General features: G+C 39.0%; 1 protein-coding gene across 5 annotated transcripts in view; it reads right to left on the bottom strand.

Moving 5' to 3' along the window:
* AKAP11 (A-kinase anchoring protein 11) overlaps positions 1-14652 on the bottom strand; it is a 55453-nt gene that overhangs the window by 26823 nt on the left and 13978 nt on the right. For 3 of the 5 annotated variants that reach the window (XM_036249829.1, XM_036249832.1, XM_036249830.1), the window contains exons 2-4: positions 13959-14068; positions 5975-6091; positions 2157-2204 (exon numbers count right to left, since the gene is read on the bottom strand). In XM_036249829.1, coding sequence (XP_036105722.1) covers positions 2157-2204; positions 5975-6091; positions 13959-14018 — 225 coding nt within the window. In that variant the 5' untranslated portion in view covers positions 14019-14068. Of the gene's footprint in view, positions 1-2156; positions 2205-5974; positions 6092-13393; positions 13528-13958; positions 14069-14652 lie in introns of all 5 variants that reach the window. The other 2 variants (XM_036249831.1, XM_036249833.1) reach the window with 1 other exon arrangement.

The following is a 14652-nucleotide window of genomic DNA, read 5'->3' as shown; positions in this document are numbered from 1 at the left end:
CCAGCTCCACACCACTCTTGTGGGCCACTGAGTCACACAGGGCCCTATGGAGCCCCTGGTCCTGCCACTGGTAGCTGGGGAGTGCTGCTGCCCAGTGGGCTCAGCTCCTGTTCAGCCTTTGCTGTAGTCTTTTTTGGGAGGAGGATAGTTCTCTGCTGCTGGTCTGTACTTCTGTTGCCTGGGGATGGATGTCTGCTCCCCAGCCTCCGTCGCTGGGGATATATCTCAACTGTGATGGGGCTGCTACTGCAGGGGATGGTGCTGGGCTCCCGGCCATTTGCGGTTTCCACAACCAGCACCTTGACAGCTCCGCTACTGTGCACTGGTCTGTGTTGACACAGGGTGTCCACTGACCCGATGGTGCCAGGTGCACTGGTGGGCTCAGGTACCAGATACTGCTTGTTTGAGAGATTTTAGGAAACTCTGAAGCAAGAACTAAGACAGGCTAATCCTATGGTAAAGCCTTTGGAAACAGCTTGGGTGGTCCAAAAATTGGGTGGGGCAAGGACTCAGGGAATCACCAGGGCGGGGCCGACAGTGTGAGCCAGGTTGCTAGAGTCCCAGATATGGCGGCTGTCTGCCTGCCCTGTGGGGAAGGGCTCACCAAAGGAAAAACGGCCTCCACCAGCACGTCTGTCCAGGAGAAAGCTACCCCTCCAGCCCTAGTCTGGAGGCCAAATAGCTCAGTTCTTCCCTGTTCTCCGGTGCCCCTCAAGCTGCCTCCCCTCAGAGCTCAGAGGGAGCGGGTCTGAGTAAGTCTGTGTGCGGGCCCTTTAAGAGGAACTGCTGGGGCAGCCGCAGCCGCAGCCGCAGCCGCAGCCTCCCTTAGTCTCAGTTCCAGCTGGTTTTACAGCCAAAAGTTATGGGGGCTTTTCTTCCTGGCACTGGAACCCTGAGCTAGGCGCCTGGTGTGGGACAGGGACCCCCTCACTCCTCAGAGAGGGCCTTCCCAGCCAAGGTGGCCCACCTGATTTTTATCCAACATACGTGGGTGTGGGACCAGCCTGGCCACACCTCCGCCCCTCCTAACAGTCTCGATATGGCGGCTTCTTTAATTTCGTAGTTGTAGGACTTCCATTCAGCTGGATTTCAGGCAGTTCCGAATGGTGGTTGTGTTGTAATTTTGATGTGGTTGTGGGAGGATGCGATACTGTGTTTACCTACGCCGCCATCTTTTTGTCTCTCCTCATTTGTCCTTTTTATGTGAATATTTTACCCAGTTAAAGAATTATTAACATACTTGACCCCTCACAGAATACTTTCCTTTATAATTATGGTTTTATCTGTAACTTTTAAAGAAGTAGAACAAAAGAGAAATACTTTGGAACACTTCTCCTTTCAGCCTTACATTCTCAAGAGCATGTCCTTTCCTGTGCCTTCTGTCTAAACTATGTCCTTCAGGCAAGGGTACAATCAAGACACACAACAGAGTTTTTCATTCGTTATCACCTGCTATGCACTGTTAAATAATGTTATTTCTTCTTCTGTTGGGAGACTTTTACTACCACAAAAGGAAACATATGGCAGTCACAAATCCTAAAAAACTGCATGAAGTAAAACAAGGTATATCTACCACATCTACCAAGCTGCAACCACTCTTCATGTGACTGTGAAGCCTGCCTTTGCTGATCCTAATCTCAACTATCAGTCCCTCTGTAAATTCCCGCATGAAACAGGCTAAATTTTTGCACTGATTAATATTACCTTTTACAAATTTTACCTTTTAAATTTAATTCTATCTCATTTATTTTACCATTTAATTCTATCTCATTTGAAAATATAAGAATCTGATTATTGAGGTCAGATTATGAAAACCATCCAAATTAAAGAACAAGTCTTACATATAACTTTAGGCACAGAATGAAGAAAAAATTAGCCTGTTTGCAGCTTTCACAGATAAATTACTTTTGTGGTCTCCTAACCTAAAACTGCTTTCCACAAGAATGCTCAGTGAAAATGCTGTAACTGAAAATATCCAAAATATATATATACATATAAATCCAAAGCACACTCCAAATGTCATCTTTTAACTTTAAACAGAAATGATAACAGAAGAGTTTAATGTAAGTTTTTGGTTAATAAGGCAAATATTTCGTGTCTCAAAATTTGTTCCAAATAATCTCACAGTCCTCTCTAATTCAATACATCAACCATACCTGTATATGAGCAGCATCTGTTTCTTCATTAAAACCTAAAAATGTGACCTGAATAAAAAAAAATAAAGTTCGATTAATTTGAGTTCTAACATTTTATCTCAATTAGATTACTGAAAGCTAAGAAACAGAAAAAAAGCACATAAAGCATTAAAATACTGTCACACACAAATATCAAATTATGTTGTATACCTGAAACTCATATAATGTATTATGTCAATTAGACTTCAATTAAAGTAAATAAATAAAAATGCTGACTGTCTTAGACAGAATGATTAATGTTTTCTTTTTTTTTAATCTCACCTGAGAACATTTTTTCATTTTTTGTTCAGATAGAGTGGGAGGGAGAAAAACATCGACGTGAAAGGCACACATCGAGTGGCTGCCACCCGCACGACCCAACCAGGGCCGGGGACAAACTGCAACTGAGATATGTGCCCTTAGCGGGAACCGAAACCAGGTCTCTCTGGACCACAGGCCAACGCTCTAACTGCTGAGCCAAACTGGCCAGGGCATGATTAATGTTTTCAAAGATGATGACAGAGGCTTTTCCACCAAAGATTTGGCCCCATAATGTATTCTTCCACCTCCCCCATATCCACTCCATTAGCAAGCTCAATCAATTCTACTCCCGAAACATACCTCGCGTACATCCACTTCTCTCTATTCCCATTGCCACCACTTCTCATCTGCACTACGACCCTCTTCCACCTGAACCTGGTAATGATCATGTCACCTGCCTGTCAAAAGCCTTGCATGCTTCCCAGTGTAGTCCTAACTTAGGCCCCTAGGCGCTGGGTTAGCTGCCTTCAACTCCCCTCACTGTCACTTATACACATAAGCTCCCTTTCTGGGTCTAGAACATGTCCAGTATGTACTTGCCTAAGGGCTTCACAGTAGCATCCCCTCCACCTAGATCTCTATTCCTTGGATGTTTCCATGCTTTGCTCTACTTCATTCTTTAAGATCCAACTTAAATGATACCTCCTCAGAGAGGCCTTCATTTATTAGGCCCTCAATAAGTGATATCATCACTTAAATCCATCCATGCCCTTATATAGAGATTTCTCTGCAGAAGTTTAAAATAAATTTCTATAAAATATCTAATGATATGAGGAAATGTGACATTATTAAGTAACAAGAACAAGTTACAGAAAAATGATAAAGAGTATGCCCACAGTTTTCAACCTTATTTTTAAAAACATATGCATGGGGCCCTGGCCGGTTTGGCTCAGCAATTAGACCATCGGCCCACAGATCAAACAGTCGCGGGTTCAATTCCAGTCAAGGGCACATGCCTCAGTTGCGGTTCGGTCCCTGGCTCTGGTCCAGGTGGTGTGGGAAGACAACCAATCCATGTCTCTCTCTCATGGATGATTCTCTCCCTCTCTCCCACTCTGTCTGAAGATAAATGGAAAAATATCCTCGGGTGAGATTTTAAGAAACATATGCATGGGAAATAACACTGGAAGGCAATACATCAAACTACAAACAGTGATTAACTCACAACAAAAGAATTATAAGTGATCCTATTTTTTTTCTACTTTTATCACCATGATTTTTTTCCGCAGTCATAAGATTAATGATAGTCATTTTCCTATTTTATGCTTTTGCTATTTCTTATTTTTCTACAAGGAATATGTACTGCTTTTATAATCTGAAAAAACTATTATTTTAAAATTTATATTCCCTTTGTCTTTGACATCACTGGAAGAAATATTTTCCATTTGAAGATAGAATTGCAAACTGTCTATTAAGCAAGCATTGTGACTAAAAATATGAAATACTTAAATAATAGCAATATGGATAATCAATGCCAGGAATTAAGGAAAAATAGATAGTTAAATTATAAAGCAACACAACATACTTTTGATCTCTTTCTGATTATTCAGAAGCAAGAATCTTAAATTACCTCAGGATCTTTATTCTGATTTATTAGGGTTATTACTTCACAGAACTGTTACTGTTAATATCCAGAGGTCTAAGTAAGTTGTTAACCTCTAGCAGCTTGTCTCCTCATCTATAAAACTTAAAGCAATAGAACTTTTCCTCCACGGTTGTGATGGTTAACTAGATAATGTAGAAGAAAGTACCTAGTATATCACAGGCACTCAATTACAAAGAGACATCCAATTAACAAATTTCCTTCCTTTCTTCAAAAAGATACTTTGAGATATGTACACTCTAAAGTGAGACAGAAATTCCTTCTATTCTTTCAAATTTCCTTTTACTGAACAGAAAAGAGAAAATAAGCTGACTTGGGGTTTTGGAGGTGCCAGGAGTCTTACATATCCCACTGATCGGGGAAGGCCTCATCAAGGAATGTGGGCTCAGAAAGGCACTGCACAAGCAGCTGGAGAGACACAGGCTGGAACACGGTTCGAGGGCAGAAGGACACAGGGGACTTGTCACACTTGGCAACAACTGTGGAGTTTAAGAGTGGCTCAGCTTTATGAAAATAAAGTAAAAAGGGAAAATAAGATACTAGTCAGGAGCCACAGAAATTGAGCTGACACAAAAAGAAGAGGCTCCAAGCAGTCAGAGAACACTACAAGCCTGAAAGGTGTGCTCATCATCCCATGGAAATACTTCAAATATAGTTTCTCAAGTAATAGGAGAGAAAATCATTCCCAAACAAGAACAATCAAGACTTTATTAGAACACTAATTTCAGCCCTGGCCGGTCTGGTTCAGCGGTTAGAGCGTCGGTCTGCGGTCCTGAGAGACCCGGGTTCGGTTCCCGCTAAGGGCACGTACCTCGGTTGCAGTTTGTCCCCGGCCCTGGTCGGTTGTGTGGGTGGCAGCCACTCGATGTGTCCCTTTCACATCGATGTTTCTCTCTCTCTCTCTCTGTTCCTCTCTCTCCCTCCCACTCTACCTGAACAAAAAAAAATAAAAAATAAATAAATAAATTTAAAAAAATTAAAAAAAAGAACACTAATTTCAAAAAAAATTTTTTTAATTAACAACCTAATACCTCATTTTTCAGATTCAATGGCCTAATACCCTATTTCTCTTATTTGACATCATAAATGTATTAATGGACTATGGTTATATTGCAGAATAAAATGTTATTCCTTTTTATAGTATAAATTCAAAGATAGGAAATACTGATGTAGAGCAAAACAGGAGAGCAAGTGGTGTATCTTATCTTCAAGTAGTAAATATCTAAATTTCAAAATAAATTTAGCATTACTTTTTCATTTTGAATCAAAGTACTGAATTTAGCCCAGCCGGTGTGGCTCAGTGGTTGAGCATTGACCCCATGCACCAAGAGGCTGCTGGTTCGATTCCCAGTCAGGGCACATGCCCAGGTTGTGAGCCAAATCCCCAGTAGGGAGCATGCTGGAGACAGCCAATCGATGTTTCCTCTCATCGAGGTTTCTCTCTCTCTCTCCCTCTCACTTCTTCTCTTTCTAAAATCAATAAAGAAGAAAAAAAATTGTTAAAAAAACACAAAGTACTGAATTTAAACAATCAAGAAAACTAACAACCTAAAATACGATTTAAAAAATAAGTATGTATTTCATGTTTCATAGTAAAAAATTTCAGTGTTAAAGCACTAATTATTGAATATAGTAGGAATCATCTAATACAGCACTGTCTTGTCTGATGTGTGGTTAATAATGCCTATTCATTGAATTAAATGTGCTCATTATAATATATAATGACAATTATGTTAGTGGGTATTTGAAACAGGTACTTCTATACTTGTATTAATATGTAAACATTTTAGGTATTTTAAACAGGAATGCAGTTCTATAAAAGTGCATGAGCACACACTGTGCTTTAGGGAAGGGTATAGAGAGTAATACTTCAAACCTCAGTCAAACTGGCATGTTCATCCTGCTTTAAACAGTCCTCTGCTGATATACTGCACAATTTCTTCTCACTCTGTAATAAAGACTTTACAGACTGGAACACATCTTCACTGAAGCTCTGAAAATAAAAGATATTCTTAATTGATTTAATTCTAAGACAAAATAAAACGTCTAGGAGATATTCTAGTTTTAAATGGAGAATAACTCTCCAATTAATAGTCATTTGGAATATTATACACCTTTTGATAAATGCAGAACTCAATTCAGGTAAGAGAAAAAAAATGCTTAAATACAGTTCCATATACTCAACATACACACACCACAACCAAGGCATTCAACCTACTGGAAGACCACCTGGCCCTCACACCGCATTCACTTACTCTTACCCAACATTTAAACCTAAGAGACTGCATACTTGATTTCTAAGTCATTGACATAACAGAAGCAACAATTTATATAAGGAGTGAGATGCTGTGGAAGCTATAGTAAGGAATGCTAATAACAGTGATTACCCTCATAGTAAAGACGGTTATGGGGGGAAAAAGACTTAATAAGCACAAATTAGGCTTCTCAGAGACCTTAAGGCAGCTATGTGATGGATGTGAGGGAAGGCATTCCAGATTTGGCAGGAGAGGATGTCACAAATACTAAGTACCAGAGGAAGGAAAAAGTTACATAAAGAAAATAATGAGTATTATAATCAGACATGAATAGACTCTTAATTTCCTGCTACTTTTCAGTCTCTGGGCTTTTCTCCTTCTGCTGACTTGTTGATCTGCTCTTCTATCAAACTATCCTTATTCACCAATCTTCCCCTGTAGAAATCCTACCCATCCCAAGACCTGTGAAGATGTTCCCATCCCTTGGTTATAAACAGTTTCTCTCAAAGTTCCTACTGTATTCATTGCACATTAAGATAATTTCATCTATATCACATTATAATTATTGTTTTCATTATGTTTTTGTCTTTCCTACCCATTAAACCAAATTACTGAGGCCAGAGACTGTAAAATTGTATTTAACTCAATTTGTTTCCCTACATTTCAATACCTCACATACCACAGGGTTTAAACCACAAAAGTAGGTTTACAGTTTTGAGTACACTAAAAACACAGGTTTATTCTTATATCATTATTTATTAATTATTGTATTATTTTCCATATGAACTATAAACCTACCTTTGCCCCACCCTGTATATGAACTCAATAAATGTGTGTTAATTTTAATAAACTGAAAATCTTCAGTCTAAGAGATACAACTATGAAATCAAAGCAATTAAGAAAAAAAATGTAGTTAAATTTGAATGTAACTATCAATATGAGCTCAAGATTCTTTAAGTATACGCACTACATTTTTCCACTGAAAGATTATAGAATCAATGACCTTCAGTAACAATGAGCACACCCAGCACCCAGACTTTGGTTTGTAAATACCATGTACCAATAAAAAGAACTACAGCTCCTTGGGAAAATGGTTAATTCCAGGTCAGAGGTAGAGAAAGTTATGAAGTGTGGCTGAAACATCTTACTGTAACAGAATGCCAAGGAGGTGCCCAGAGACTAACTAGGTCATTTCAAAAGAACACGGAAGCCAATTTAAAGAAATTCCCTCTGGCCTAATTTGGGACAATTTGGACATTAAAAGAATAAAAATAATAACATTATAAAAACTAAATGTTTTTTTAAACCTACAAGAGTACGATAAAAGGGTGGAGTAGGGAAAGAGTGCTTCTTTACTTAAGAATGCTGATTAACAATTATAGACAGAAAAACAAAATTAGAAAATCCCATTTGTAACTCCCAAGTAATAACTGATTTAAGAAAAGAACATCAATGTATCCTAATCCACTTGATTAAAAATTACTGGGGAACAGGATACTCACACTGTCTCACAGAATCACTCTACAGATCACTTATTAATAATTACAAAGGGATTATGTGTCTTTACATTGCAGATTATCACAATCTTAACTACCTAGTCAAGCCTGGCATCTCTTGATCTGACAGAGTGGAAAGACCACATCACCTTTCAGGGTTCCTGCTAAACCTAGTAACAGGGCAAAACAAATGAACTCCAAATATGGAGATGTTCTACAAGACAACCAGACTTCCAAAGAGGTGCTGTCATGAGAAAATAACCTAGAACATTGAAATGGACTAGACTGAAGGAAACCACAAAGACACAATACTCAAATATATAGTGAGAACCTTGACTGGATCTTTGATGAGAGGCAAGGGAAAAGTAACAAAGATATTTGAGACAATAGGGAAATATGTCTATGGACAGCATGTTACATAGATCATGTTACTGAGTTAATGGTTTTCTGAGGGGTGGTTAAGAGATGCATGCTGACATACTCAGAAGAGAAGTAAAATAATGTCTGCAGCCTACTCTCATACGGTTTCAGAAAGTGTGGAGGAGAGACTGTTTCCTGACTGACTGCTACTGGACCCTTGAGCTACATTCAATCCTGGCCATACCAGAAATTGCTTCCCATAAATCCCCTCAGAGACATCTGACTCCCATACACCCCATGTTGTGCTGGTTCCTAAATCGGGCCACTAACCTGCCCAGACAAACATGAAAGGCATTTTCCCTTACTTGGGACCAGTCCAGTATCCTCATCCATCCTGCCCTGTTCTACATAATTCTTTAGTGCCTACCAAGCATCACAGAGATTATCTACTTCCTCTTGCCACAGCCCAAGATGAGCCTATGTTTCCCTTAATAAATTCTGTTAACTGCTGGACTGGAGTGACCTAGTTCTTTCTTCAGTCTTTCCCTGACCTCTTCTTACAGAGGTAGACTTTTCAGTCTCTGAGATTTTCCTGGGTCTCCATGTATGAACAAAAGGGAAGTGGGTATGTATGTATGTATGTGTGCATGTATGTGGGAGTGTGTACAAACACACAGACAACATGATTGTGGCAAAATGTTCAGAGGGAGAATCTAAGTGAAAAGTATATGTGGGGCTCATTGTACTTTTCTTCCCCCAACTTTTCTGTGGGCTTCAAAGTATTCAAAATTTTAAATGATTCTGTTTTCATTAATGAATGGAGGTCTTCAGGTTAAGATACAAACATAATGAACTTAAAAATAAAAATCAGAATGTGAAATACGAACTTGAATTATCAATATAAACTCATGACACTGAAGAAGCAATGAACATTCCTGCTTTTTGTTTTTTTCATCCTTGCCAGAGGACATTTTTGTTTTTATCGTCAGATAGAGTGGGAGGTAGAGAGGGAGGAAGAGAGAGAGACACATCAATGTGAGAGAGAGACACATCGACCAGCTGCCACCCGCACGACCCCAACCGGGGAGGAACATGCCCTTAGTGGGAACCGAATCCTTCTGGATCACAGGCCGAGGCTCTAACCGCTGAGCCAAACTGGCCAGGACTGAACATTCCTATTCTTTTTTTTTTTAATCCTCACCGGAGGACATTTTTCCATTTTTTGTACAGATAGAGTAGGAGGGAGAGAGAGGAAGAGAGAGAGAGAGAGAAACATCGATGTGAAAGGGACACATCGAGTGGCTGCCACCCGCACGACCAACCAGGGCCGGGGACAAACTGCAACCGAGGTACACGCCCTCAGCGGGAACCGAACCCGGGTCTCTCTGGACCACAGGCCAACGCTCTAACCGCTGAGCCAAACTGGCCAGGGCGAACATTCCTATTCTTAGTTCCCACATCATGGTTTCTGGATATTATTTAGAGTTCTTTAGAGAAATAGCCAATTCTAGGTCTGAGGAAGGGAAAGTAGAAGGTGAAACTGGGGTCAATCTGTTGTAATAGAAACAAGGAAGCAACTCAGGAATTATCAGCCTGAGTCCAGCCAGTGTGGCTTGAATATCATCCCATGGACTGAAAGGTCCCAGTTCAATTCCTGGTCAGGGCACATGCCCAGGTTTCAGGCTAGATCCCTGGTAAGGGGTGTACAGAAGGCAGCCAATAGATGTTTCTCTTTCACATAGATGTTTCTCTCTTCCTTTCCTCTCTCTCTAAAATATAAAAACATATTTAAAACAAAAAAAGAATTATCAGTCTGAGACAAAAGGACATAAGTACCAGCTTGCAGGGGCTCCCAGGGACCAAGTTTGGAAAAATTTGAGCAATTTGAAATAAAGAAATGAGTGAATGAATAAATGACTATAAATAAATAAAAGATGAGAAAATGCAGAATTTTTTAAATCCGTTAAGTCCAGAGCAATACAAATAAACAAATGAATAAGTGAGGGGAATAAACTCACAAGCCACCACTGAATTATTATTCCACTAAATAATTACTCTGAAAATTGATAATTAAAGGGCATTTACCCTGCCTTTATATTAGACATCATAGTTCATCTAAGATTTTTTAAGAAGAATGTCAGCCAATAAATGTAAAGAAAAAAAGAGAGAAAATTAGAAAAATCACCATTTTGCAACTTCCAAGAAAAAACAAATTCAGAAAAGGGTCATCAAGAAATGCCAAAAATATTAGATGAAAGGTTATTGGGGGAAAAAACAAGATATCTGCACACAACCAAGGATTATCTGCTAATTAACAAAACAGAAAATGGAGTTACTACCTTATTCAATTGGTCGATTTTTGCATTGCTGAACATAGGAAAATCTGAAATTCTGTCCTTAAATCACCCTATAATGTATTCTTGTCAAACCTGAATCTAAATAATCCTTTATACCTAACTTCTAGTCTATATGAAATACAGAAGAGAAAGAAAAAGTTAAATAGCACTGTAAGAAAATAACTAGACAAATACAGTGTGGAACATTGTTCAAAAAAATGACCTAGTCTATTCAAGAAGTCAGTCTTAAATATATAAGAGAGGGGGAGGGGGGGGAAGAGAGACTGACTTTTTCCATGCCAACAGCACTCTCACAGACACAGTGAACATTGCTAAAACTGCTGGACTTTCTATGAGAAGTGTGACATGCACCACCCCACAAAGTGACACAGTACAAGAAGTACATGACCCCACAATAGAAGACCCCACGTTGACACAGTATCAGAAGGTCAAGGATTCTCTGGACACCCTGGGAAAGCAGCATTATGACAGGAAACAGAGTAGCTATGGTGGGCAAGCTGTCAATTTTACAGAAAAGGCTAAAACTACAAAGAATTTTTACTGATCCTTGAATGTGCTGAGCCCAACTGCAGATTTAAGAGAATGCTAGCTTTAAGAGATTCGAGCATTTTGAACTAGGAGAATATAAGAAAAGAAAGGACCTCAAGATCCAGGTCTAAGCTTTGGCTTTCGTTTTATTATGAAGACAATAAAATCTTGAGGTTATACTTACTTTTTTTCTTAATTTTTTCTCTTTATTGATTTTTAGAGAGAGAGAGAGAGATAGAAATATTGATGAGAGAGAACACTGACTAGCTGCTTCCTGCATGCTCCTCACTGGGGATTGGGCCCACAACCTGGACATGTGCCTCGATCGGGAACCAAACCAGCGACCTCTTGGTGCATGGGTCAACGCTCAACTACTGAGCCATACTAGCTGTGCTATGTTTACTTTTTAAAAAATTAAATAAAATTTAAAATTTTTAATAAATAAAAATAGGAGAAACTTTAAGTAAGTCATAACCATCAAGTGCAACCTAAGGCCTTGGAGCTTAAACTGAATCCAAAATGGGAGTTGGGGAAGGGACTATAAAAGACATTTTCCCAGTAATAAAGGAAATCTGAGTATGGCTGGGTATTAGATACAAGGGAATTATATTTAATTTCTTAGATGTGATAATGCTATTACTGTTATATGGAAGCATGCTGCTATTCCTGAGAGAAGAATGTTCAAGTGTTCAGGAGTAAAGAGACATTAAAACTTTAACTTTCAAGTGGTTCTGCCAAAAAGTAAATATACAAACACACACACACCCCAAATAAGATAAAATATTAACAACTGTTGAATATTGGTATTTGGTATGCAAGTTTATGTGTTGGTGTACTATGCTTCTAACTTCTCAATATGATTAAAATTTTTCATAATAATATGTTTAAAAAATTAACAGAGTAGAAAGTATATAGCTCTGATTTTCATAATACTTGATTCCTAATATTTAATGTACCCCTATCTTTAATGCAAAGTAAAGTGAAATCCAGAGAATTCAAGTATACCTTTCAATTTCCACATTAGCCAGTAGGAAAAGTTTTTGTCATTCAGCCATACTAAGGAAAGACATCAAAAGTGCTATAGTGTATGCATAACACACACATATAAACAGTATATAATATTTGGATTCATATACTTTTTTTTTTATCCTTATTCGAGGACATTTTTCCATTTTTTGTTCAGGTAGAATGGGAGGGAGAGAGAGGAACAGAGAGAGATAGAGACAAACATCAACGTGAAAGGGACACATCGCGTGGCTGCCACCCGCACGACCAACCAGGGCCGGGGACAAACTGCAACCGAGGTACGTGCCCTTATCGGGAACCGAACCCGGGACTCTCTGGACAACAGGCCAACGCTCTAACCACTGAGCCAAACCAGCCAGGGCTGGATTCATATACTTTTATCTGAAAGAGTTTCCAAGTATTCAAGTGAATTCAAACCAAATCTTTATTTTGTACCTAGTATAGATAATGTGCTGAGTTACAAAAGACATTAAAACAATAGTACAGTCCGAGTGGTGTGGCTCAGTGGCTGAGTGTTGACCCATGCACCAAGAGGTTGCCAGATTGATGCCCAGTCACGGCACATGCCCAGGATTTAGGACCAATCCCCAGTGGGGGGCATGCAGGTGGTAGCCAATTGATGTTCTCTCTCCCTCTCCCTTCCTCTCTAAAAATCAATACAGAAAAAAAAATATTTTTAAAACAATAGTACAAACTTTCAGCTGTGGCCTAATTCCTCATATTAGTAACTTGAGTTGAACAGATATGTAGTGTTATGCTTAAAGAACAAGGTCACACCCTGGCCAGTTTGGCTCAGTGGTTAGAGTGTCAGCCTGCGATCCAGAGAGACCCGGGTTCGGTTCCCGCTAAGGGCATGTACCTTGGTTGCAGTTTGTCCCCGGCCCTGGTTGGATCGTGCTGGTGGCAACCACTTGATATGTCCCTATCACGTCGATGTTTCTCTCTCTCTCTTCCCCTCCCACTCAATCTGAACAAAAAATGGAAAAATGTCCTCGGGTGAGGATTAAAAAAAAAAAGAAGAACAAGGTCACTAGTTCATTATTATATTTTGTATGTATATTTCTTAGCTCTAATTATGAATACAAAGCAATCAGTATAATTTAATTATTAATTTAAACCTATGAGTCCTGTTGCTAAAAAAAAAAAGTATAATACACTATAGTTTACAGAAAGTAGAAATTTGCTCACTACTGATTATCTAATACGTAGTGTAGGACCTGACTTACAATACTCAAATTTATATTTACTGAATGAATGAATGTGGAGAAAGCACCAGTGAGAGAGGAAAGTGACCGCAGCATCCTCCGTATCCGTAAAGGCAGGAGGTGGAAGCCCTCCAACACATCTGGACAGCAATACCTCTGGCAAAGTGGACATAAAAAGTGTGCCCCCTGGTGGTACAGGCTCCTTAAAAGGAAAGAGAGGCAAGGAGAGAGAAGTGGTCAACAGGGCAAATTAGCCACCAAAATGCCACAGCCTTCAGTCCTTCAAGCCCAAGGGGGAGGAAGGGGGAGGGGGGGAGGGAGGGAGGGAGGAAGAAAAGTAAAACTTTGGCGTAGAGCTAAAGATCTGTAAGAAAATTTACACCTGATACTTATATTGCAAAGAAGACAGAAAACTATCTGCTGAGAAAAAAATGAGAGGCATGCGATCTTTAGGAAATAAGATTCATTATTTTCATTCACTTTTGTCATACATTTCAATCTTTGCAGTATTTTAATGTTACTAATTTCAATGAGATTAATTTAAAAACAAAAATATCATAACTGCTTAATAAAAAAAATGATCAACATTTTTACCAAACAATCATTGAAAGGAATCTAATATAGAGAACTTACTTTCTTGACAGAGGCTTTAGTCTTCATGCGGCTGTTTCTAAGAGTCTGGAAGGTCGCCATAGCTATATTGCCGTTGCATGTGATGAATGAAGAGTTAATCTATAAAACACCTAAAGAATACATATTAAAAGAAAACAATTTATTAACTTTAGAGACTCGGGCAAGCATTTTGCCCTAAAATAACTTCTAAAATACATTCATTTAAAAAAAAAAAAAATTCTGAGCCACAAAAATTTACTTAGCAATTCCAACATAAATAGTTGAAAAATATGTTACAATTAGTACCTTAACAAGATATCAAATTGTTACAAAAATTTTATTTTTAGGTTCAAAATTATTATGAAGTAGTTTATCAATCTCACTTCCCTTTTTATTGCAATAAGAAAATATTTGAAAGTCTCAATAAAACATATTTGAAAAACCTTTTAAAATCTAATACAGAGCCCTGGCCAGTTTGGCTCAGGGCTTACGATGTCAGTCCGTGAACCAAAGGGTTTCAGGTTCAATTCCCAGTCAAGGGCTGGTACCTAAGTTGCAGGTTGGATCCCAGTCCCAGTCAGGGTCTCTCAGGAGGCAACCAGTCAATATGTCTCTCTCACATCAATGTTTCTCTCCCTGCTCCTCCCTTTCTCCCTCCTCCCTTCCACTCTATCTAAAAATCGATAGAAAAGTATCCTCGGGTGAGGATTAACAA

Source organism: Molossus molossus, unplaced genomic scaffold, assembly GCF_014108415.1.
Source record: "Molossus molossus isolate mMolMol1 unplaced genomic scaffold, mMolMol1.p scaffold_m16_p_9, whole genome shotgun sequence".
Taxonomy (NCBI): Eukaryota; Metazoa; Chordata; class Mammalia; order Chiroptera; family Molossidae; genus Molossus; species Molossus molossus.
Note: the sequence above shows the minus strand (reverse complement) of the source record. Positions and strands in the feature narration are given on the sequence as shown.